The 26758-nt window shown below is 44.3% G+C and overlaps 1 protein-coding gene across 1 annotated transcript in view; it reads right to left on the bottom strand.

The window, feature by feature from the left end:
- Positions 1-26758, bottom strand: part of SPIRE1 (spire type actin nucleation factor 1) — a 472800-nt gene that overhangs the window by 36740 nt on the left and 409302 nt on the right. Inside the window, exons 12-13 of the mRNA XM_029590957.1 lie at positions 19171-19308; positions 4211-4281 (exon numbers count right to left, since the gene is read on the bottom strand). Of these exons, the coding sequence (XP_029446817.1) occupies positions 4211-4281; positions 19171-19308 (209 nt within the window). The remainder of the gene's footprint in view (positions 1-4210; positions 4282-19170; positions 19309-26758) is intronic.

Raw genomic sequence — 26758 nt, 5'->3', positions numbered from 1 at the left:
CTGGAAATGACCCCTCATACCAAAGAGATGCTGTAACTGTTTCTTATCCTCCGGCAACCAGGCACCGGAGACTCGCCCCACTTACTGGCCAGTTTCTCCAACTTGCTCCCAAACAAGAGCGAGCCTTTAAAGGGCATCTTGGTAAGATTGGCTTTGGAAGCTGCATCAGCTGACCAATTTCGCAACCAGAGTTGACACCTAGCCGCTATGACCGAAGCTACCCCACCGGCTGAGGTCTGGACAAAATCACAGCCCGGTCTGCTAAAAAGGCAGCAGCAGGCTCCATAACCACTCTGGAATTCCTTCCAGATTCATCAACATCTTCAGAGAGAAGCAGACAAGATCTCGCTACTAAGGCGCAGCAGGAAGCAATCTGTAAATTCATCTCCACTGCTTCAAAGGCTTGCTTAAGAATAGCCTTAATCCTTCTATCATGTACATCCTTCATAAGAACAAAAGAAATTGCCATGCTGGGTCAGACCAAGGGTCCATCAAGCCCAGCATCCTGTTTCCAACAGAGGCCAAACCAGGCCACAAGAACCTGGCAATTACCCAAACACTAAGAAGATCCCATGTTACTGATGCAATTAATAGCAGTGGCTATTCCCTAAGTAAACTTGATTAATAGCAGTTAATGGACTTCTCCTCCAAGAACTTATCCAAACCTTTTTTGAACCCAGCTACACTAACTGCACTTCAAAGCCACTCCTCCCTCTACAGGGATGATAGTCTGTTTAGACACGGCACATACCAGAGCATCCACTTTGGGAAAACTCAAACGCTTTCTCACAGACAGATCCCAGGTGTACAGGCCTTCCAATGTCTGACCCTCTTTAAAATCTGATTCTGGGCATCCCATTCCAGATCAATTAATTCCTGAATAGTATCTATGACAGGGAAAAAATAAGAGGCCTTATGGAAGGAAACCAAAATAGGATTCTTCCTTGGCTCTGACATAGCATCCGAATCAGGAATAACCCAGCTGTTTCAAGGTCTGGGAAATCTCTATGAAAGAACCGCAACATGGTTCGAGAAGGTTCCAGTCCTGGAGGAATTTTCTCATCTTCCAGGGAATAAGGATCAACCTTATCATCAGTGCCATCCAGACTCCTGTGAGGAACACCCACAGGGAGCCGAGGGGAGCCCCGGCGCTTAAGCATAGGACAGGAAAAGGGAGTAGCCACCGGCTGAGGGTCTGAACAGACAAATGGGGGAAGCGGAGGACTATGCCTGAAGAAAGGCTTGTAAGCCTTGAAAAAATTCCACCCAAGAAAAAGAAGCCAGGTCCATACCAAGCCTTTAAGGAACTTGAGCTGGTCCCACAGAACTGTTCTCGCCAGCGGTGGAGCCAGTCAAGGGAGAACAAAGATCTGGCATCCCCTCAGTCAAGGCCATGACTAACCCATCATCAGAATGGGAAGAGCCATGCTTAGCAAAATCAGAGGATGACAACTCTCCCTGAGTGTCTAAAGCAGCACTGACACAGGTTAGAAGCCCTAATATGACAAGCAATACAAATAGGAAGATGCTTAGGCTTCTTGCTTACCGGCACCATCGCTGCAGTAAACGTGCGTTGGAACAGCGTGCGCTCAAAATGAAATATGCCCAAAACGTAAGTGCCTAGAAGAAAGCGCAACAAGGTGCACGCACAACCTGCGCACCAAGTTAAGCGCGCCCAAAAACCAAGTGCACTTCGTGTGCACAGAGCTGATGCAATGCGTACACAGCCTATAGATGGCAGAACACACACAAGAGCATGCGAAAATGGCCACCGCAGCCTACCATGCGGCATGCAAGAAAAAAGCCTAAGTGCGGTGCCTAGCCCAGCAGGGACCACTCAACTCACAGGCTGCCCAGTTCCCCAACAGGAGCGGGAACAATGAACGTATGGCATGCTGAGAACAGAGACCAGAGGAAGTCCCGAAACCCCTCTGTCTCTGATTCAGGGTAAAACTTTCATTTTTTTTTTTAAACCTTACCTGAGCTCAGCACTTACTGGCTGAGTATAGATACAGTCTCCAGCTGTAGGGGAGACGGCATCTGCCATCACCGCTGCCCTCGGCCTCCTGCGCTCGCTGCCTTTCAGCTGCCAGGAAACCCAGCTTCTGGACCAAGGCACACCTTTGAGGGACCACAGAAATCACCTCAGGAATTCTCAGCTGGGGGAGGGACCTTTAGGTATCACCACAGGAGAGCAGGGATTTCTTTTCCTGAATTTAGAATTTAAAATTTCTCCTTCCAAAAAACTTGAAGCAATCCCCATAGGAAGATGCATGTCTACCATCTGCTGGAGACAGAGAATACTGGCAGGCTGGGGTCACTTCAGGACTATATATACTGTGACGTCAGCTTGTTCCATCTCCATCTGCTGGCAGGGGAGCATAAACCCACTGGCCCTGAGTCCATCTGTCTACCTGCTAGGAAATAAATTATGAGCCTACCACATTCTGCAGTGGCTTGCTTTCCCTGCACCAGATCCTCCAGCAACAGAGATTGTTGGAGGGATGGGTGCAAGTGGGTGGTCTGCATTCGAGTCTATCCCTCATATAGTCAACATGGACCAGGGTAAATATTGTTTTGCATGAGAGAAACTTTGCTGTAGGATTTCTATAAATATTTTTGTAGCATTTAGGTGTGTCTACAAAAATGGGACACTAATTGTGATGTCACAAACTAAAACAGACAATATGGGGAAAATTTTCAGACTCCCCACAGAAGCTGCAGGCCTGCATGTTCATTTTCAAAAGACAAACTCTGGTTGTAATTTCCCTCTCAGAATCAGCTTGGTGCAGGTAAAGGACCCATGAGCTCTGCATCTGCACCACAGTGGGCACAAAGTACACACAGAGATTTCAAAATGAAACCACAAGGCATACCTTTCTTCCCCTGACCTAACTATGCATCCCTCTACCAGTACTGGGGGGAGGGGGAGGGGGAGGATTTTCATAAATAATTTTTAAGCTGGTAATCACGTTTACCCATGTAAAAGTCTTTGAAGATTGTCTTCTAGGTGTATGAATTCCAATCTCCATCAGCACAACTAGATTTCACAGCGAGTCAAAGAAAGGTGGTCAAAGTAGCAACTCCATGATTAACATTTTTATCCCACTTCTAAAATGCCATCCTCAGACGCTCAAAGATGATCCCTCAGTGCTGCCCTTTACAGCAGGATAGGAGCAACCATAGCAGCCAAAGCCTCTCTTATGTCTTTCCCAGGAACGAGCATGTCACTTCAGCCATGTGCTTGACAGTAGGGATGTGAATCGTTTTTTGACGATTTAAAAAAATCGTCCGATATTTTTTAAATCGTCAAAAATCGGTACAGTGCGCGATACAATAGAAATTTTCACGATTTATCATGAAAAATCGTTATTCCTGTTAGTGTCCACTAACAGGAGTTATTTGGGGGGAGGGCGGGAAAACCGGCACACCAAAACAACCCCTAAACCCACCCCGACCCTTTAAAAATCGACCCCTTACCTTCCCCCACCCCCCCTGAACCCCCCAAAACTTTTTACGAGTACCTGGTGGTCCAGTGGGGGTGCGGGGACCTCCCGCTCTTGGGCCATCGGCGCCATTTTGACTGCCACTCAAAAATGGTGCCGATGGCCCGATTAAAAAAAACCCCACCCGACCCTTTAAATTTGACCCCTTAACTTCTCCCACCCTCCCGATCCCCCCAAAACATTTTTAAATTACCTGGTGCTCTAGTGGTGGTCCCGGGAGCGATCTCCTGTTCTCGGGCTGTCGGCTGCCACTCATAAAGATGGCGCTGATGGCCCTTTGCCCTTACCATGTGACAGGGTATCCGTGCCATTGGCCGACCCCTGTCACATGGTAGGAGCACTGGATGGCCGGTGCCATCTTTACGATGGCGGTGGCCATCTTTAAAATTAACGATGTGAATCGGAACCGATTCAGATTCACATCTCCAGCGATCAGATTTTTTTCTCCCTCCAGCCGAACCCGATAGTTAAGACGATCGGGCACACGATTCACATCTCTACTTGACAGTCCTAAAAAGCCAGCAGACCGGAACCAGAGTCCACTGTGCTACAGTGCACAGCATTACAGCCTGATTTACATGGTTGGCCCAACAATTTCCTTTCCTAAGGAAAGAAAGCAGCTCATGTCCGCTCGAGTATTTTTCAAAGAAGAGCTATTACATTGATAAAGAATGTATAATATACACATTGCAAGAGGAGCTTACCGTTTACAAAATTGACAGGTGTAAGACCAGGTAAAGAGAGAAAACCTCTTTGCTCTGCAGCAGAAACAAAGCTAAGAAATAAAATAAAATGGAGAAAATATTAGTCTGACAATTTATTGCTGTTGTATGCTGCATATTGTTCCTTAGGTGAAAAGGCAGAATGTGGCATTTAAAGGCATTCAGTGAGGAAGGGGTGTGAGAGTCACTGAGTGCAATGGGTCAGCATCAGCAGCTTTCGTTTTCTCAGAGAATTAATATTCTGAAACTTTGGGTAAGTCAGATAAATACTTCTAAATATCTCCCATACCAAAGCAAGCATTTTGAATTGATTTTTTTTTAATCTTAAATACTCAAAAAAGCCAAATATAAGGCTGAAACAATGACAAGGTTAAAAAGTGCAAAAAGCCTGAAAGTTAGTTTGTTGCACAATTTTGAAATGGCACATCTTTTGCTCAAAGTTTTACATTTCCTGTCACTTCTAGAAATGAAAGGTTTCCAATGAAAGGAAGTAAGCAAGGAGGTCTGCCAGAAAAGAAAATAAGAACATAAGAAATTGCCATGCTGGGTCAGACCAAGTGTCCATCAAGCCCAACATCCTGTTTCCAACAGAGGTCAAACCAATTACCCAAACACCAAGATCCCATGCTACTGATGCAATTAATAGCAGTAGCTATTCCCAAGTAAACTTGATTAATAGCAGTTAATGGACTTCTCCTCCAAGTACTTATCCAAACCTTTTTTGAACCCAGCTAAACTAACTGCACTAACCAAATCCTCTGGCAACACATTCCAGAACTTAATTGTTTGTTGAGTGAAAAAGAATTTTTTCCAATTAGTCTTAAATGTGCTACTTGCTAACTTCATGGAATGCCCCCTAGTCCTACTATTATCCGAAAGTGTAAATAACCGATTCACGTCTACTCGTTCAAGACCTCTCATGATCTTAAAGACCTCTATCATATCCCCCCCCTCAGCCATCTCTTCTCCAAGCTGAACAGCCCTAACCCTCTTCAGCCTTTCCTCATAGGGGAGCTGTTCCAAACCCTTTATCATTTTGGTTGCTCTTCTCTGTACCTTCTCCATCGGAAGTATATCTTTTTTGAGATGCAGTGACCAGAATTGTACACAGTATTCAAGATGTGGTCTCACCATGGAGCGAAACAGAGGCATTATGACATATTCTGTTTTATTAACCCTTCCCTTCCTAATAATTTCTAACATTCTGTTTGCTTTTTTGACTGCTGTAGCATACTGAGCCGATGATTTTAAAGTATTATCCACTATGATGCCTAGATCTTTTTCTTGGGTGGTAGCTCCTAATATGGAACCTAACATTATGTAACTACAGCAAGGGTTATTTTTCCCTATATGCAACACCTTACACTTGTCCACATTACATTTCATCTGCCATTTGGATGCCCAATCTTCCAGTTTTGCAAGGCCCTCCTGTAATGTATCACAATCCGCTTGTGATTTAACTAATCTGTATAATTTTGTATCATCCGCAAATTTGATAACCTTACTCGTCGTATTCCTTTCCAGATCATTTATATATATATTGAAAAGTACAGATCCCTGAGGCACTCCACTGTTTACCCTTTTCCACTGAGAAAATTGACCATTTAATCCTACTCTGTTTCCTGTCTTTTAACTAGTTTGTAATCGAAAGGACATCACCTCCTATCCCATGACTTTTTAGTTTTCTTAGAAGCCTCTCATGAGGGACTTTGTCAAATGCCTTCTGAAAATCCAAATATACTACATCTACCGGTTCACCTTTATCCACATGTTTATTAACCCCTTCAAAAAAATGAAGGGGTTTTGTTAGGCAAGACTTCCCTTGGGTAAATCCATGTTGACTGTGTTCTATTAAACCATGTCTTTCTATATGATCTACGATTTTGATCTTTAGAATAGTTTTGAGTATTTTTCCCAGCTCTGAAGTCAGGCTCTCTGGTCTATAGTTATCTGGATCACCCCTGGAGCCCTTTTTAAATATTGGGGTTACATTGGCCATCCTACAGTCTTCAGGTACAATGGATGTTTTTAATGATAGGTTACAAATTTTAACTAATAGATCAGAAATTTAATTTTTGAGTTCCTTCAGTACCCTAGGATGGTCCAGGTGATTTGCTACTCTTTAGTTTTTCATCTGGCCTACTACATCTTCCAGGATCACAGTGATTTGGTTCAGTTCGTCTGACTCATCATCCTTGAAAACCATCTCCAGAATTGGTATCTCCCCAACATACTCATTAGTAAACACGGAAGCAAAGAATTAATTTAGTCTAAGAGCCCCTTTAACCCTTCAGTCATCTACTGGTCCAACCGACTCCCTCAAAGTTTCTTGCTTCGGATATATTTTAAAAAGTTTTTATTAGGAGTTTTTGCCTCTATGGCCAACTTCATTTCAAATTCTCTCTTCGCCTGTCTTATCAATGTTTTACACTTAATTTAATAATGCTTATGTTTTATCCTATTTTCTTTAGATGGATCATTCTTCCAATTTTTGAAGGATTTTTTTTGGCTAAATTAGCCTCTTTCACCTCACCTTTTGACCATGATGTTAATTGTTTTGACTTCCTTCCACCTTTCTTAATGCATGGAATACATCTGGATTGCACCTCTAGGATTGCATTTTGAAACACTGTTTGGAGGATCTATATTTTTATATATTTCTGATATGCTTTAGAGTGGAGGACTAGCCTAGTGTAGTGGTTCCCAATTTGTGGTCTGCGGACCCCTAGGGGTCCACTAGACCATAACAAGGGTTCCACAGGAAGTGAAATGTGTAAGGCGATGAGAAAGCCCATGTCACGAAAAACTAGGCCAAACATGCTGGTGGTGTACCCATGCTGCCAATAGCTGCAAAGAAATAAGGCCAGATGGGCCACTGGCACACCCTATCCTTCTGGCAGCTGTGAAAAAGGAGACCTGACTGGCTGTCAGCACACCCCATCCCATTGGTGGCTGCAAAAAAAAAAAAAAAAAAGGTTCGAGAGGCTACCAGTGCATCCCATCCCACCAGCAGCCTAAGTAAGGAGGAAGCTGCGGGCCTCCCCCCCGGCCCCCTGCAGATTCCAGGAAAAAGAGAGATAGAGCCCGGAGTGAGGAAAAGTATGTGAGTATGAGAGAGAGAGAGAGAGAGAGATAGCGAGCGAGCCTGTATATATGAAAGCGGGAGCTTGTGTGTGTGTGTGTGTGTGTGTGTGTGTGTGTGTGTGTGTGTGTGTGTGTGAGAGCCTTGTGTATATGAGAGACGAAGTTTGAGTATGTGTGTGTGTGAGTGCATGAGAGGGAATGTATAGATGTGTGTGATGGAGAGAACATTTGTGTGTGTGTGAGCCAGTATGTGTGAGAGTGTGTATATGTGAATAAGGAGCATGTGTGTGTGAGCATGTGTCTATGAGAGCACATCCATGTGTGTTTGAAAGGGAGCATATGTGTGTGAGCATGTGTCTGAGAGCATGTCCACGTGTGTGTGTGTGAGAGGGAGCAAATGTGTGTGTGAGAGAGGGAGCATGTGTATATAAGAATGTATGTAAGACAGAGCATGTATGTGTGTGTGTGAGAAAGAGGGTGCCTATATCTGGGTGTGTGAGCATGTATGTATGAGAGAGGGAGTGAATGTGTGTGTGAGAAAGAGGATGCATGTGTGATTGAGAATGAATGGGTGGGTGTACGAGAGAGAGAAGAAAGTTTGGTGCTCTCCCTTCCCCTTCCCTCCCCACCTCTATTAATCTACGGCAATTTCAGGGTGACCAGAAATCAAAAATTCCCAGGTATGGAGCATGGAGAATTTTTAAAATCCTTATTACTTTTAATTGTTAACTGTTATTTGACATGTTTGTTGTTTTGAAATGTTTTAATGGTGTTTGGGAAATTTAAAAATAATATGAGTTTCTATGAGATGTTCTAAGAATATTTCTAAACAACAGATATAGAATCTATTAGTCAGTTTTGAAATATTCTTTTTATGAGTTTGGTTTTATTATTATTTATATTTCATGATTGTATTGTTTTATATGGAATGGTAATATTTCTGTTTTTCCATTGTTGCACTGCATACAGAGTCTGGCTTCTTGTGTTTTCAGTTCAGTTTTTGTCCACATGTTTGTATTTATACTTTATGGTCTTTTTATTCTGTATTTGGCAAAGGTCTTATTTTTTTAAGCTTTATTTATGCATTTTAAATTAACAAAGCAATACAACACTTTGTTATGGTAATATGAGGTTAATAAAATAATAAAATAGAAAGAGGAAAAGAAAAAAGAACACACAAATATCATATCCTATTATATATACAGGAAACATGACCATTATTATTATCCCCAAATAAAAGAAACAATAGATGTACTAGAAGGGAAAAAAGTATACCAGGGAGTAATAAGTAAACAAATAAGAAGAAAAGGCCAATAACAAGTAAGGACCCTTACATATTAATACTGGACATCATATAACACTATGAATCAATTGGGGCTGGAGAAGAGGTAATAACCCTCCTAACATTGAGAAAGGATTGTAGCTGCTCAGGTGCAAAAAAAACCAAGAGTATTTGAACAAAATATAGTAAGCTTCTATAGCTATTTTGGTTCCTCTCCACTTTCTCCTCTTTACTTCGTTTCAGTATTCTACTCTTAGTCCCTCTCTTTCCCAGCCCTTCTTTTCTCCCCTGCTCCCCTCGCCCCCCCTCCCCCCGTCCTGTTAAATGTAATTTTCCTTTCTTTGAGTTAATTGTAAACCGGCGTGATGTGTTCTACGAATGTCGGTATATTAAAAGTTCATAAATAAATAAGATATTTGCAAGGATAACAATACAAAAGAAGCCCCTAGGGGAATCACGTGATGTGGTGAGCCAGGAAGAGGTTTCTCCTCGAGCTCTGGGTGTCCGCTCCCACATTTGCTCATCATCTGACCAAAATTCGCGACGAGAATCAATCAAACTCCTTGCGGGACAAGAGCATATGTCCATCGTCAGATACATGCAAAAATCGCCTTCGGCTATGGCTGCAAAGAGCACAAAAAAAGATAAAGAAAAACTGCGGGGAGCAGACTCCAAAATGGTGGCTGGGAACGAACCGGCAGGGGAAGGTACACATACCAGTATAACACTGGCTGATATCAAGGAGACAGTCCGGGCAGCACTCGACGAAAAATTTGGAGAAAAGATCGCAGGGATAGAGGAACGGCTGACGGAGGTGTGCTCGGCTCTCACTGAACTTATCCCTCGTATAGAGCAAGTAGAAGGCCGTCTGTCGACACTTGAAGATGACTGCTTAGCGGTTCCTGCTACCCTAACGGCACACGTTGCAAAAATCCAGGCCCTTGAACAAAAGCTGGATGACCTTGAAAACCGGTATCGCAGAGCCAATTTGCGATTTCTAGGTTTCCCTGAAAGTGTAGCAGACAGTGAACTGTGCACTCTTCTTGAAAGATGGCTGCCAGAGGAGTTTGGTTTGTCGGCACTGCAAGGCAGCCTCGTGGTTGAAAGGGCACATCGCATCGGCCCGAAGAAGGATGTCACAACTTTTAAACTAAACTAAACTTTTAAACTACCGCCACAAGCAAGATATCTGGCAGGCATACAGAGCAAAGAAGGAGGTAGCATATAACAGGGCAAAAATAAGAGGTTTTCAGGACTACTCGCTGCGAGTCTCTGAACAGAGAAAAGCGTTCTCCCCAATATGTAGAGAGCTCTACAACCGCCAGGTACGTTTTTCTTTACTGTATCCAGCAAAGTTAAAAATGTGGAGTGCAGATAAAATTTATACCTTCGACACACCGGAGGCAGCTCAGAAATTTCTTCAGCAGCCATAATGACTGAGGGATTGCTACATAGCACGGATAACTACATATTGGGTCCGGCACAAACCCACGGTTCTTTGAACATTAGAATACTGGATGATATCTTACGGAGGAGAATACAGAATGGCTGTGTCTAGGACGCCTATTTAATATACTATAAGGATTTACAAACAGGACTGTGAACCAGAGTCCTCCGATGGACTCATCTGGGAGAAAGATCTTGAATACTTCAGTTAATATCATTTGCTGTTGAGATCCCCTTCTTGCTGCTCATGGAGCTGGACATGAGCGGCTACATAAATGAAGGGGAGCACTGACCGAATGATGCTGCATATGAGTACCTGTACACTTTAAGGACTCCAGAATCACAGTTCAAGTATAGAGTACTCCTACTCCATAGATCACTATGGAGGTTCTACTCTTTTATAAACAGCACCCTAACAATTGCCTTTATATATGGTTATTATCACTTTTTCATGCCAGGTTTGAAGTTAGAATTATTCACTGTGGAGTGTTGATACTTATGTTATGGTTATGGTATTTAAGCATTCAACATAGTGGGAGTGAGACACCCGTACACATGTAACTCGTGATCTCTATACCACTGTAACAGTGGTCTTGACTGATGATTGCGGTTGGGAAGGGGGGTTGGGTGTGGAATAAGGGGAGGGAGAGGGTGGGAGCCTGCCGAGGAAGTAGACAACCATTGAATTACTCGCAGGGTGCCAGTCTTCATTTTAAGCTGGGAAGCAGGGGGGCTAAGCTGGGCGCCTTCTTGCTTTTAGATTGGCAATGCTATCAGGGACCTAGATCCCGGATGTTTCGGACCAGTTTTGATAATGGATAAAATTTTATCTTGGAATGTGAATGGCTTGGGATCACCCATCCAACGAAAGAAAATCCTTAATCACTTAAAACATCTGCAGGCAGACATAGCTTGTCTCCAGGAAACGCATCTTTCGGCCCACGAAAGTGCAAACTTGCGCAGAGACTGGGTGGGAACTTGTATCTCCTCCGCAGCACAAGGGAAGAAAGGAGGAGTTGCGGTGCTAATCCACAAAAATCTCAACTTCACTGTTACTACTCAAATCATTGACCAAGAAGGCCGATACGTTGTGATTTCTGGTCTATGGAAGGATACCTTGGTTACCATCTGCAATGTTTACGCTCCCAATGAGTACCGACATAGCTTTTTTGAGCATCTGGGAAACATGTTGCTCACTCACACGCAAGGAACTCTGTTACTTATGGGAGATTTTAATTGCGTTCATGATGCTAACGTGGACCGCAGCCCCCCTGTATTAAAAACATCGTCTAAAAAGTTGAAAGGAATAGCATATCTTTGTTCCCAGCTGGGCCTAGTGGATATCTGGAGGGTGCTGCATCCAACCGAGAAAGATTACACGCATATCTCCAGGGCACATGCCTCATTAACCTGCATAGATTACATCTTGGTCTCTCACAGTAGCTTCGCTCACATCATTTCCGCCTCTATAGAAACGCAGGTCATTTCTGACCACTCTCCAGTAATAATGCAGATGCATACAGCATGCAGCAAAGATGGACCACGAATGTGGCGTTTTCCAGCACATCTTAAACAGAACACTCAATTTCAGAAGTTCTTGCAGACCAAATGGGATGAGTTTCTTCAGCATAACCAACACCACACAGATATCCCCCAACTTTTATGGGAAACATCCAAAGCTGTTCTTCGAGGTGAAATAATATCCTATACGCATTCCTTGCGCAAGCGATTAAACTCAGACATACTATTATTGGAACAGCAGCTCCGCCTTCACAAACTTACACTGCTCTCAACTCCCGGTCACCCGAAGACGGAGTACTATAACATATTGAATCAATTAAACACCTTGTTACAACACCAGGGCGCAACAGCAATTAGATAGAGGGGAACAAAAATTATTCCAGTTTGGAAATAAGGCGGGTCGGCTGTTAGCTAATCTGGTACGAACTGAGCGCCCGAAAACTTTTATTTCCCAAATGAAAGACGCCAAAGGCAACCTGGTTAAGCAAAAGGCTGATGTTTGTGACGTGTTCCGTGAATTCTATACCCAACTATATACTGCTGAGCAAAATGAAAGTCGCTCAGCGGAGACGGAGTTTTTTCAAGATCTTTCGACTCCTCACATTTCTTCGTCACAATTAGAATTCCTTAACCGCCCTATCCAACCCATTGAAGTCTCAAATGCTATAGCAGCAGTTCAATCAGGGAAATCTCCTGGGCCTGATGGCCTCTCTTATGACTTCTACAAAATACTGCGTATGCAACTAACGGATACGTTAACTTCTTTTTATAGAGACGGCCTACATAAAGATTTATTCCCGCCTGATTTTAATCTTGCACATATTACAATACTACCTAAACCAGGTAAGGATCCCTTACTACCAGGATCCTACCGCCCAATATCTCTCCTAAATTGTGATCTCAAAATATTGGCAAAGGTCCTAGCGGACCGTCTCAACATACTTTTGCCTCACATAATTTCACATCATCAGGTGGGCTTTGTAAAAGGACGTAAGGGAAATGCTAACATGATTAAACTGATAACGGCTATGAAGATGTGCCGGTCAAGCCAAACCCCAGCGTTAGCAATTGGATTTGATTCAGAAAAAACCTTTGATCACGTCTCCTGGAAGTACATGTTCTTTGTTTTACGCACATTGGGCTTTGAAGGGGCTTTTTTAGATTATATCTCGCTTCTGTATAGAACCCCGGTTTCTAGAATAGTAGTTAATGGCTCTGTATCGAAGAATGTGCCTATCTGTAGAGGGATCCGTCAGGGCTGTCCCCTCTCCCCCCCCTCCTGTACATTCTGGCCATTGACCCTCTCCTACGGAAAATAGCTGCGAGCCCCAGGATCATGGGATTTGGAGGGCCTGAACACTCATTCAAGGTTGCAACTTTTGCCGATGACATCCTGATCTTTGTCTTGAACCCGGATGTCTCTTTGCCAGAAGTGTTGCGCTTACAAGAACTATTTGGCACCTTTGCTGGCCTAAAAATCAACCACGAAAATCAGAAGCCGTTGATATTACAGGCATGGTTCGATCTACATGGCCCGGTCACTTCCCCTTGCGCTGGGTCGAGGCTGAACTCAAATATCTGGGGATTCGGGTTCCAATCAACATTGATGAACTATATAGTGCCAACATAAAACCCCTACTCGCACAAACTTCTAAGACACTTGAACGATGGCAAGCCCTACCGCTGTCCATAAGAGGCCGGGTACAGCTATTTAAAATGATATTGTTGCCAAAATGGCTGTACATACTTCAAATGATACCTCTCTGGATAACTAAGATGGATATGAAACGCATGAATAAAGCAATTCGCACCTTCCTATGGAGGGCGAAAAAACCATGCATATCTATGGAGATACTGTACAGACCAATTGGGGAAGGTGGGTTAGGATGTCCGAACCTCTTTTGGTATAACATGGCCTGCAATTTACGTTTAGTCTGGGGCATGCTTTTGTTCACCTCAACCTATGTCCCCTGCACATTGCTCACCGCCTGGTATAACGTTACAGGACTAAATTCCCTCTTACAGCTGGATCCCGGCCACATACCAAAGGATCTTAAAACCAATCTGCTGCAAACCTGTCGTAGGGTGTGGGGACAACAACTCAGGCTTTTTGAGTCGCCTTCCCGTTTGACGCCCCTCCTCACCATAGCTCACAATCCAGACTTTGGACCGGGTAATCAGGCCTCTCAGTTTCACGGTTGGTACCGGCAAGGGTTAAGGTATATCTACCAACTCTTTGATGATACTTCATTACAACTCAGTTCCTTTCCCACCTTGCAGAGTCGATTTGGATTATCAGCTGACAATTACTTTGCTTTTCTTCAAATCCAGCATTATATCACCAGTCGAAGAGAATGCTTGTTGATCACCCCATCTTTTCTCAAACTCAGGGAGCTCTTCCCAGAATTTCCCAAACAGAAACTGAACATTACACGGTATTATACGGCCCTCTCAAGGATGGGTACTCCCGAGCCAATTCAACAACTCTTCAGCAAATGGGCGCACTGGCCATTGTTTAATTTATCATATGAAAATTTTAAACAACTCTTTGAGATGACCGGGAACATCAGTGACAATGTGCTACTACAAGAAACATATTATAAATTCATCTGGCAGTTCTTTATTTCCCCTTCAAAAGCCTATAAGCTCCGCATAGCATCTACAGCTACCTGTCTCAAGTGTCAGGCACATGAAGGTACCCTATGTCCATAGTTTTTGGGAATGCCCATGCATACTTACCTTTTGGAAAGAGATAGCTCGCCTATGTTCAACGATTCTGGGCCACACCTTACCAGTGGATCCAAACCTATGGCTTTTTGGTTCTTACACATCTCTGAATTGGGACCCTCAGCTTCCCACCATATACTATTTACACAGAGCAGGAATATTGGGCAAGAAACTGTTCCTATTACATTGGCTCTCAGATAAACTGCCATCTGTGGATTCTTGGTTTTCTAGAATGATTTCCTTGTGCAGCCTCGAATATGCTACAGCTAGGAATACCTCTTTCAAGAAATTCAAAGCCATTCAAGACATTTGGGAACCTTTGTTTGCCTACTTAAAACCTACCATTCATTCTGGACTGTAAAAATGGGCTATTAGAATTGGCTGTTCCCCTAGATCCCCAACTCACAACCTTTTGTTAGGTTGTTACGTTGCATAGTGGGAATGACCTTTTCTCGAAGTAGTATCTTATCCAGCCATATATCAATGGCCTTACCAATCATTTCTGCAAATCCCGAGCCACAGTAGATCAGTTATTCTCCTGTCTATACTTTGTTTCTGTGTTGTCATTATCTATATATTTCACAATGCAACCTAATCCTTATGTTACCTGAATTTGTCTTTGAACACTGGAGGATTGCAAATTTGCAAACACTGTCCCTTGGTGCACCTTGGTTGTCTTCTTCGGTAGGCGGGGGGTAAGTGATGTATTGTAACAGCCATAAGGACAACTTGTTACTACAGTTACCAGGCTGTTAATGTGATCCCATAACTGACCAATTATGTACCGTCTCTGGCAGAACAACTTGCATTAGTATTTACATGTCTTATATACGTCACACTCATCAGTGTTTATACTCCCACTCACATTCATAACTGTGTTTATATTAATCGATGCCTAAGCTGCTTGGTGCTGTTTGGTTTTACTCAGCATATGTTGTTGTTTATGACTGTTTTGTACGCCTCTAATTATCTATGGGTGACTATGTTAAAATTTTTAATAAACATATATTTAAAAAAAAAAAAAAAAAAAAAGAAGCCCCTAAATCAAGAGGGTCTTTCCTGAGAGCTAAAAAACCCTTTCTCCTCTGCTGGGTAAGCCGCGAAATATCTGGAAAAATCCTCAGATTTTGATCATTAAAAGGAGAATTGAAGTTCTGAAAATACAGAAACATTGCTTTAGACAAATCTGAATCTGCTACAAAAGATACTAAGGTGGCCCTGTCTATGATTTCCGAACCAGATGATTCTAAGAATTCTGTGAGATTCAACGGAGGAAATTGATTCACAGCAGAAACACCTGCAGAAACTTGAGAAGATGACAGCAGAAAAGTTATTTTATTTATAGAAGGAAATTCTTCAGATGTAATACCCAGGACTTGAGGAAAATATATATTTTTAAGGTAACCATAGGAAGTTCACCCAATATCTTGTTTAAATGCAGAAAGTTGCCTTGAGTACTCTTGAATAGAACTTTCATGCTGGATAACCATGTGGTCTAATTTTGTAATAACTGAGTCCACTTTTATTACAGAAAAAGACAAGATCTTAGCAACGTTCTCCATAAGCTCCCACAACGATTCCAGTGTTATTTCCGCCAGCTTTGGAGGCATCCAAAAGGATTCCTGCAGCATTGGAGCAGCAATAGGAGAAACAACTTCAGGAAAATAAATGTCCTGACCTCTTTCCAGCCCAGTGCCTTCGGAGGAAGAAGAAGCAGATGCAGTTCCAGCCGCAGCCGGCCCATCGGAGACCTTCGAAGTTGACACAAAAGACACTATTCTGCTCAGCTCCCACCTGCATGGACACCAGTGCAGATATGTCTGCCAGCGTCTCTGCAGCATCACCAGATGAAGTGCGACTTTCAGCTGGCGGAAGAACCAGTTCTTGGGGGCTGAGATAAATCTCCTCCCCAGGAAGCACCAATGCTCCTTCACCAAATGCTTCAACGAGGACCTCGCCACTGAGAAGCCCAGGATCCACAGGAGACGTGAAGGAGACAATAGACTGCTGGCTGGGTAATAATGAGGGTTTGGTGGGAAAAACCCTGATCTTCCCCTCTTCTCTTTAGTTGAAATGTAGAAATTAGAGGTAAAAAAAGAACACTGCAGGACAGAGTCCTACTGACTTGTGGTCATATTATCCGAGACAAAGGTCTCAGACACAGGTGAGGTATTCTCTAGCATTTAGTTTCTATATATGGATCTGTAATAGCCTGACTTGTTCTGTTTTCCTATGGAGGTGAATTGGTGTTTTATGGCCTGGTATAATATTCTGTAGGGTTGCCTTTTCATAGGTAGAGTTCTTACTGTTTGAGTCTGGATGTTAGAGTGTTATGTTATGGTTTGTTTTCTATAGGTTCTAAGTCATTTTTTACAGGAGTTTGTATTATACAATGTTCTTGGTAACGGAGAAAGTCAGTGTTGCTGTTACTGAGGTGACAGTAGAATTTGAATATTTTTTTTTATGGTGAGTGGTAAGAGGAAATGTCTTTGTTCTGCTCTGTACCCACCACTCTCTCTCCCTAGCCCTTTACCAGAGGTACCAACAAGAGAAGTTGATTTATACAACGCAGTAGAGACTGCTTTGCAGTAATCAACTTCTCTTGTTGGAACCTTTCATTGATTCAAATGACAGAAATTAATCAGTCATATCTTATTTGTAGTTAATGCCTCTGTCTCTGTTTGTAAAAGCGCCCACCCCCAAACCCGTCCTGAGTTGAAAGTGTACCCTTTTACAGTGGTGTATATATATAGCATGTCACATTGATTCTATACAGTCTCTCTGTGTTAAAAACATTTTCCCTCGACCCTCTCACCTATCCGCTATCTGCGATCCTTTGGTATGGGGAGATTGAATCCGGTTTTTCATAGATGGGAAAGGCTGGGACTTACTTGTCTAGGACAGGTCTGGAAAAATGGGGTAATATCATTTGCTCAATTACAATGCATATATAGCCTGCCTAAGACCGCTTTTTAGCCTATGTCCAGTTGAAACACTTTCTTAACCTCAAAGAAGTGACTGGATCTTCAGCAGGGCCGATCCCTCTTTGAGGGGTATTGTATCTTGGCAGGCACGATCCGGAAACCTATATCTAAGATATATCAATTATTGATAGGACAGGACTGTATTAAGTGGGCGCACATAGCAGCGTGGTAGTCAGATCTGGGAGTTGTATGGGATAGAGACAAATGGGAGGAATGTTTTCGCGATCTGGGACGTTTCAATGTCGGCAGCCCTGATGGAAAACAGATATAAACTTTTATATCACTGGCATTATTCGCTGGCTAGACTAGCCCGGTGGTCTCAGGGTCGCTCCTCTTTATGCTGGTGGAATTGTTCCCAAGTAGGCACCTTCCTACGTATGTGGTGGAGCTGTCCTCTCATACAAGGCTTTTGGATGGTATGTCAGGACTTGCTGGAGAGTGTCCTGGAAGTTCGGGTCCCGTTGGTGGTGGAATTTTGGCTCTTGGGTTTACCATATGAGGGGGTCTACAGATGAGCAACACACTGTTTTTGTATGTGACCACTGCAGTGCATATGCTGGTGGCAGCTCAATGGAAGTCAAACATTCTACCGAGCCGCACACAGTTATTGTGACCACTGCAGCGCAATGGAAGTCAAACATTCTACCGAGTTATTAGTCAAATTAAGACAACTGTATAAGTTGGAACACCTGATGGCTATTAGGCGGGATTCCATACCTAAGTTTTATAGGATATGGTCTCATATAAAGTATTATCTTCCGGAATAATGTGGTTCATGGGCCATAAGTAGGTTCCTGCTTGTGGGCTATGATTGGGCAGGGATGGGAATTTGTCCAGGGGAAGGGGGGTGGGTGGTGCATGGGACAAATTTTAGATGTTTAGCTCTATAATCAGTCATACTTTACTGGCGAATATTTTTGAAAGTTGCCTGAAGTTTGCCTATATGCATGTGTTAGATTATGCTTTGACAATGTATTGTTTATGATATTTTATCTTAATAAAAATTGTCAATTAAAAAAACCAAAACATTTTCCCCAGTAACGTAAGGCTAATGCGAGTATAGCAGACAGAAAAAAAGGTGAAGTTATTTCTGACATTAAATCCAGCATTAGTGTGCGTTACTCTAATACATTCTGCGCTATCACACCCTCATTTCCATTAACTCCTCCCCAACTCCTCCCACTTGCATACTAAACGTAAAATTTGCATACCAAAGTGCATTGTGATATGCCCCTAACACATTTTTAAGAATGACCCAGTTTAACAGTGAGCCCTCTGGGGACAGGGAAATACCTATAGTACCTGAATGTAATCCACTTTGAAGTGTCTGAAAAAGTGGAATATAAATATCTTTGGAAACCAAGAGGTTGCAAAAACTCAGCTGTAGCCCTCATCGCATATTTATTTATTTATCTGAAGTTTTTTTAGAGCGACAGTTGTTGGAAACATCACATCTGTTTACATGGAACATGAATACAGTGTATATGCTTTACAAAGAACTGTTATCAGTATAGAACAGGAGTGCAGTGTATATGCTTCACAAACTGTTAACAATAGATAACATAGGGCAGGTTGCTTAACTATCATGGGTTGAACTTGTAGGTAATGTATGTACAATAAGAATAAGGTAACAAATAAAATTTGTGTGAATATAAATATAAAGTGATAATCGAGTATTTAAAAGGGGAACATGGGAGTTAAACAATGGGAGATTGCAGAGCAGTTGTAAAAGGTTGTGCATTATGTGGGGGAGTGAAGAGCGACTAAGGGCAGTGAGAAAGTGGAAATCGGGATGAAAATGAGTTGCAAGATGGGAGGGATGTGCAGTTGTTACAGGGAGGGCCCTATCCCCAGCCAACAAGAGCCCTGGTCCACAGCCAACAAGAGCCCATGCCTACCTTTCCTTTCTTTAGTGCGTTGTAGATATCCTTGTACTGCTGGTACTTCTCTAGCTCTGCTTTCACCAGCACCTGCCGGATGTGCATCACTTCCTCCACGGTCAGGGCTAGGCACTCCACCGGGTAACAGAACTCCTCCTGAAATTGAAAAGCAAAACTATTCTCTAAATAAAAAGATACCTGAAAACTCCACATGCTCTGTAGCCAGCCTTATATATTATCCAACAGCAAAACACCTTGTTAGTAACAGGAAAGAGAAAAATAATTTGCTGCTGTCCAACAGCAGGACAGCACCAGCAGATCAGTGAGCAAACTATTTTACAAAGAGTTGAAAATGCCAAGATGAAAGTGCAGGCCACCTGGTGCCCACCTCTGCAGCACTCCAGACCCAGCAGATCCACCCCAGACATTCTCATTCATGTTAATTCCATTTCACGGACATTTACAGCAAGGTCGTTTTCACGTTCACAGATTGTCCTCAAGTCATTCTGTTAATCAAGCTGGAGCATGCAAGCACTTTTGTAATATTTTGGATTAGAAAATTTGTCATTGGAAGGACTGCAGGATGCCTCTGAGACAGGCACATTGAAGCGCCTTCTCATCTGGGCTTTTCAATTTTTTTTTTTTTTTTTTTATTTAAATTTTTATTGGCACATTGTATAGTAAACAATACAGTATCAGTAATTGACGTTGAAACACTTAAACACTGAACAATAAACTTTAAAATGAATACCTGAGTGCCGCGCTTTTCTTTTTCCCCCCCACACCACCCCCCCCTCCTTATTCCCTAGTAATCCCATTCCCTCCCTCCCCTGCTAAATAAGATCGCTGCAATTACATTGCGGATCGACACTACCAAGCCCAATACTCAGCACAACCTATCCTCTATCTCATAGCCCCCTGTGATCTACTCAAAGCCACCTCAGACGTCACCAGACCGGGATCAGTCCCCCATGGGCTGTAAGGTACAGCCCATCGGTCCCAGGGGCCCCGCACACTCACAAGTCTTTATACCAACGGAGGTAGGGTTCCCAAATCAAGACATGTTTCTCCATCTTATCAAGTTGTTGTGCCCGAAGATAATGCCAGCAGTGCATCTGCCAAAGTCTATGTGACATAGTGTTCACCGTTGGTACCCCAGTGGACCTCCACCAAGCCGCCACCTCCTGTCGTGCCGCACAAAGGATATGATGAATTAAAGTCCGTTTCAACACATTCCAAGAGTCCGGATATGCGGACAGTAGGCACACTGCTGGTAGCAGTTCCAATCGTATATGCAGCATCTGGTGTATCACAGCTTGTACCTGACTCCAAAAAGGCAGCAGCTTGGGACAGCTCCACCAAACATGAATAAAAGTCCCCTCACGTCCACATTGCCTCCAGCACTGCGCCCCTTGACTGGGGTATATTTTATGTAACTTAACCGGTGTTAAATACCATCTGGTCAGTACTTTGTAATTGGTTTCCAGTATATTTGCCGAAAGGGAATGTCGTAGCAAAAATCCAAAACATTGCTTCCATTGCGTATCAGACCAATTGAGTTGCAGCTCCTCATCCCATTCCCGCTGATAGCGAGCCGACGAACCCGCAATAGTCCCCAACCAAATATAGATATTGGAAATATTCCCCTTCAGTCCCGCAGATGCACCGCACATAGCTTCAAAGGACGTTTTTTCTCTAAGCACGTCGTCCCTCTGGGATAAGCCCAACAGACAATGCCTTAGTTGTAAATAATAATAAAACTCTGTCTCAGGTAGACCATATTGGATTTGTAAGTCCCGAAAAGTTCTCAGTTGTTTGTCCTTTATCAATTGTCCAAAATACCAGAGGCCCCATTTCCCCCAGCGATCAACCGGTCCACCCGCATCATGTGCCCAGCAATTAGACTTGTATAAACCAATTGGCAACAGAGGTGAGACCAGGGACGATCCGGTTAGGTGCACTCTAGACTTCCGCCAGAGCCGTAGTGTCACCTGCGTGAATGGGTTATCCGTGGTCTGACTCTTAGTTATCCTAGGCATACCCCACACTTGATGCGCTAATGGCACCCCGTCCCCCGTGTCTTGTTCGATCGTGGCCCATTGTTTCAATTCCTTTCCCCCCACCCATTCCGGGATCACCCGTAATTGGGCGGCCTGATAGTACTTGCCAAAATCCGGAACCGCCAGTCCCCCCTCCTCCCGGGCTTTGTGGAGGACCTGTCTAGTAATGCGAGGTGGCCGCCTTTTCCAGATGAAGTGAAAGAGCCTCGTGTGTAATCTTTTCAGAAAGGTAGTGGGTAATGCTATGGGCAGGGTCTGAAAAAAGTAAAGCCAGCGCGGGAGCACCGTCATTTTAATGGTGGCCACCCTCCCCATCCAAGAGAGCCTGTATGGGCACCAAATCTCTAAATCCCTTGTTGTTTTCAACATCAAAGGTACATAATTTAAGGAGAACAACTGCTTCCAGTCTTCAGTGAGTGTGATACCTAGATATTTTAAGCCCTTGTTAGACCATTTAAAAGGAAAATGGGCTTGAATGTTAAGTCTCTGGGCTTTCGTAAGCGTAAGGTTCAATATTTCCGTTTTGGACAAATTGACCTTGAATCCCGATATAGCACTAAAGCCCTCCATTTCCCGTACCAGTATGGGCAAAGTCAGCTGGGGTTGTGCAATAGAAAATAAGATGTCGTCAGCAAATAATGAGATCTTATACTGAACTCCCCCACTCGCTATACCTCTAATATCCTGGTTGTGGCGCACCCTGGCCGCAAATGGTTCCATGAACAGCGCGAAAAGCAGCAGAGATAGGGGGCACCCCTGTCTAGTGCCTCGACCCAAGGCAAAACTGGGAGAGTAAGAGCCATTGATTTTGATGCAAGCCTTGGGAGACAAGTACATTGCTGCAATCCAGGCCCGAAAATTGTCCCCTATCCCCACCTTCCGCAGCACTCCAAACAGGAAATCCCAATCCACCCTATCGAATGCCTTTTCGGCATCTACTCCTATTAACACAGCCGGAGTATTATACTTTTGCGCCGTCCATATTAAGTTGACCACTTTCCTAATATTGTCTCCGGCTTGCCTGCCCGGGATGAACCCAGATTGATCCGGGTGTATCAGCTCCTGTATCACCATGTTCAGCCTATGGGCCAAGACCTTAGCCAATATCTTCAGGTCCACATTAAGGAGGGAGATGGGTCTATAAGACCCACACACAGACTTATCCTTCCCTGGCTTAGGGATCACCGTAATGCCCGCAAGCTCCATAGTAGTAGGCAAGACATGGGTTGTGAGCATATCATTGTAAACTACCTGCAACCGGGGGATCAAAAGATCCTTAAATTTCTTATAAAAAAGGCCCGTAAAGCCATCTAGACCGGGCGCTTTAAAGGGTTTGAGGTCGTTTATAGCATCAGAAATCTCCCCCTTAGTGATATGCATATCTAAAATTCGGGCTTGGGTGGCTGTTAAAGTGGGCAATTGGGACTCCTGCAAATAGGCCTCAATTCGCTCCGGTCTGACCGGAGGCCCTGCCGAATATAACTCAGTATAAAATTGGGCAAACCGCTTCCGGATGCCCTCATTATCCAGTATACAGGTTCCCTGGGAATCTTTAATTTTAAAGATCGTGCTCTGGGTGATCTGTTGTTTTAACTGTCTGGCCAGAAAGCGTCCCGGCTTATTCCCTTCTAGAAAGCGGAACCCTCTATTCTTATCCAGCTTATCCAATATTTCACTGTCCAGTAATATACGTAATTCATTTCTCTTCTTATCTAAATCACGTAATGTACGCCATCCTCCACATTGTTTGTGTTTCCCTTCCAAGGTCGCAATAGCCCTGAGCAACTCCTCCCTCGTCTTCCTACTCTCTTTCTGTTTGGCCGCTGCCCTGGCAATGAGCTTTCCCCTTATTACGGCCTTAAAACAATCCCAGACCATCCGGGAGGACACCTCACCATCATCATTAAATTCAAAATACTCCTGGATATCGTGGGAAAGTGATTCATAGAAATGAGAATCCGCTAATAGACCATTATTCAATCGCCAGTATTTAGTCCCAATTACCTCCTGTACCAAACGAAGGTTGCCCTGTACCTGTGCATGGTCAGACCAGACTATATTGCCAATCTGAGCCTCCCTACATCCCTGATACCAAAGCTTACTCCCCAACCACATATCGATACGCGAGTATGTTCCATGCACTCTGGAATAAAAGGAGTAATCCCTTCCCCGTGGGTGTTGTTGTCGCCAGATATCTACAAGACCCCAGTGGGTCATCACCAGTTTGAGTCTGGCCCTATGCTCGTTACTCCCTCCCCCTGGCCACTGACTATGATCTAAGTGAGGGTTTAAAATAGTATTAAAGTCACCTCCCATCAGCAGGGACCCTTGAATGAACCCATCTAGGGATTGTTCCATTTGGGTGAAAAAAGCCCCTTGGTTTTGATTGGGAGCATAGATATTAAGCAAAGTGACCAGGATATTATCAAGTCTAGCCACCACAGCAAGGTATCGTCCCTGCTGGTCTTTTTTACGGTCCAGAATTTCCACCTTAAGAGATTTAGCAAACAAAATACCCACCCCTCCTGTCTTTTTCCCTTCCCCATTCGATGCTAATAAGATAGTGGGGAACTCCCTATCCCGGAGTAATTTCTCATCCTTTCTCAGCAGGTGTGTTTCCTGCACAAAATAAATGGAGGCCCTCTGCGCCTTCGCATCTTTAAATAGCAACTGGCGTTTCCTCGGGTGATTCAGGCCTTTAACATTTAGGGAAATAAACCGTAAATCAGCCATAATCAGGGAAGAAAAAAAAGAACTGGCTGTGCTGGATCCTACCCTCCTCTGTGTCATCCGCCCCTCTTACTACCTGCTGAAGTGATTTATACAGTTGTGCCTCAGATCCCCCGCAATATCCCTCCCTCCCCACCCCCCACCCACCATCCCCATCCATACTTAATGAGGTGTGCATCCTCACCTCCAAGAAAAGGGAGAAAGAACATCAACCCGTGTAGCATATATGAAACTTCATAATATCTACTTAAATTACAACTGCTGCTTAGAACCTTCCCCCACCCCGCCCTGTCCCCCTCCCCCTCCACTTCCACCATTTTCTTTATGTGATCGTACTCTTCCCCCAGGATGCGCGGGAAATAGTAGGGCAAGAACCCTACCCGCTAGGGACCCAGTATGCCCTCCGCAGCAGGGGCACCCACCATAGAACTCATTCCCTGCCCGAGCTTAGCAGCTCAAGTCCTCTGGAGCAGTCACTCTGCAGGGGTCCCAGATCCCTCCTTGGCACCTTCCTGCCTGCGTAGGCGCTTTCCTCCTTTGCCCGCTCGTTGCCACCGGGGTCCCAGCCCTGGTCTTCCTGCTGGTTTTCCTACGTCTGCTCCTTTCGGCTCGATGCCCCGCTGTCTCAGGAACTTTTCCGCTTCCCCTGGCTGCCGTGCTACACAGGTGTCTCCACTCACGGTAAACAAGATTCCAAACGGGTACAGCCATCTGTAGCGCACATTTTCAGCCCGTAATGAATCTGTGATAGCTTTCATCTCCCTGCGCTTCTGCAGGGTCACGGAAGAGAGGTCATTGAATATCTGGATCGGCTCCCCCCGCCATTGTATCTGGCGGAGCGTGCGTGCTTTAGCCATAATAAGCTCCTTAACTGCAAAAGTGTGCAGACAGGCGATAATATCTCTTGGTTTGTTGTTAGCTGGCTTACCTAAGGTACGATGCGCCCTTTCAATTGCTATAGTCCGTGTATAGGGTTCCTGGGCCTCCATGCTGAGCACCGCTTTACAGATTGCCTGTACCAGCTCTACATAATCCATGTTCCCCTCTTGTTCAGGGATCCCCCTGATTCGTATGTTGCAGCGCCGCTGCCTGTTCTCTAAGTCCTCTATTTTGTTAATCAGCTCTTCCTGGCCGCGCTGGAGAGTTTGAATTTCTTTAGAATGCAGCGTGATAGTGATGGCCTGGTCGTCGGTGCTTTGCTCCACCACGTGGATTCTTTCGCCCAGATCTTCCACCTCGGTCCGCAGCGCCCCGATGCTTTCTTTAATTTCTGCCTTCAGAGTTTGGATGATCTCCTTCTTTACCTCCTGCAGCCAGGCTCTGATATCGTGCCCGTCAGCGCTAGTACTGCCGCTGGCCTCCGGTATCGGGCCCACTGCACGCGCTGTGCCGTCCGCCATTTTGCCTTCCTCCTCCCCCGGCTCCGACACTGTTCTTGCGGCCGTGCCTCCATAAGAGAACTCGGAGAGGTCTACAGTTTTGCGCCGCGTAGCCATGCTGTTTACCCGCGTCAGGGATCGGCTCGGGGTAGGTGTGCGAGTCGGTTCGCTATAATTTAAATCATTTATTCCCCGCCGCTACACGGAGCTCGGAGATTACCCGTCCATGCGCCTCGGGTGACGTCACTTCCTCCCAATTTTTTGTTTTTGAACAGTGACCACATCTTTAATTTTAAGCTGGTTCATGGTACTCAATGCAGCCAGGAAAAACAGAAGCTTAGTAATGGAGAAATTACTTACCTGTTAATTTCATTTTCCTTAGTATAGACAGATGGACTCAGGACCAATGGGTTATGCTTCCCTGCCAGCAGATAGAGACAGAATCAAATTTCAAAGCTGACATCACCCTACATTTATCCCTACAGTGACCTCACCCCTCCAGTATTCTCTTCAAAAGCCACTGTGGACCTACTAGTGAAAAAACAATTAAAATATGATTAAAAATGGATAACCGTAACTGAACTCAACCAATCATAAACACTGAACCCCAGTAAGAGTATAGGTGCCCTGATCTAGGGACTGGATGAAGGCTTACCTGTAATCTTGGATTCGATATCCACGCCATTGGTGAATCCTTGGCCCCATTCTTGCTCAGCCGAGGGCAGGATGCTGAGCCCATCTGTCTACACTAAGGAAAACTAAATTAACAGGTAAGAAATTTCTCAATTTCCTAGCGTATAGCCAGATGGACTCAAGATCAATGGGATGTACAAAAGCTACTCCCGAGTGGGGCGGGAGGCTGCCCGCAGTCCGGTTAACGCTGCCCTTGTAAAGGCTACGTCCTCTTGGGCCTGTACGTCCTGGCAATAGAACCTGGAGAATGTGTACAAGGAGGACAACGTTGCTGCTCGTCAGATATCAATGGGAGACAGCAGTCTAACTTCCGCTCATGAGACCACCTGAGCCCTAGTGAAATGGGCTTTAACCTGAGAAGGTAATGGCTTTCCTGCCTCTACATAGGCTCCCTGTTACCACCTCCTTAATACAGCAAACTATAGCAGCCCACGAAGCTGGTTCGCCCTGCTTCCTTCTACCATGAAGGACAAACAGGCAGTCCGTCTTTTGGACAGGTTCTGAAACTTCCAGATACCACACAAAAAGTCTACTGACATTCAAACGACAGAGGAGGCGATATTCCTCTGCATCCTTGTGCTTATCTAAGGATAGCAACAAAATGCACTGATTCAAATGAAACTCTGAGACTACCTTGGGCAAGAAAGATGGAACAGTACAAAGCTGTAACATTTCTGGAGTCATCTGGAGGAAACGTTCCCAGCACGATAATGCCTGCAGTTCAGAGATGCAAAGGGCCGAGCA

The sequence above is a fragment of the Rhinatrema bivittatum genome, chromosome 2, assembly GCF_901001135.1.
Source record: "Rhinatrema bivittatum chromosome 2, aRhiBiv1.1, whole genome shotgun sequence".
Lineage (NCBI taxonomy): Eukaryota > Metazoa > Chordata > Amphibia > Gymnophiona > Rhinatrematidae > Rhinatrema > Rhinatrema bivittatum.
Note: the sequence above shows the minus strand (reverse complement) of the source record. Positions and strands in the feature narration are given on the sequence as shown.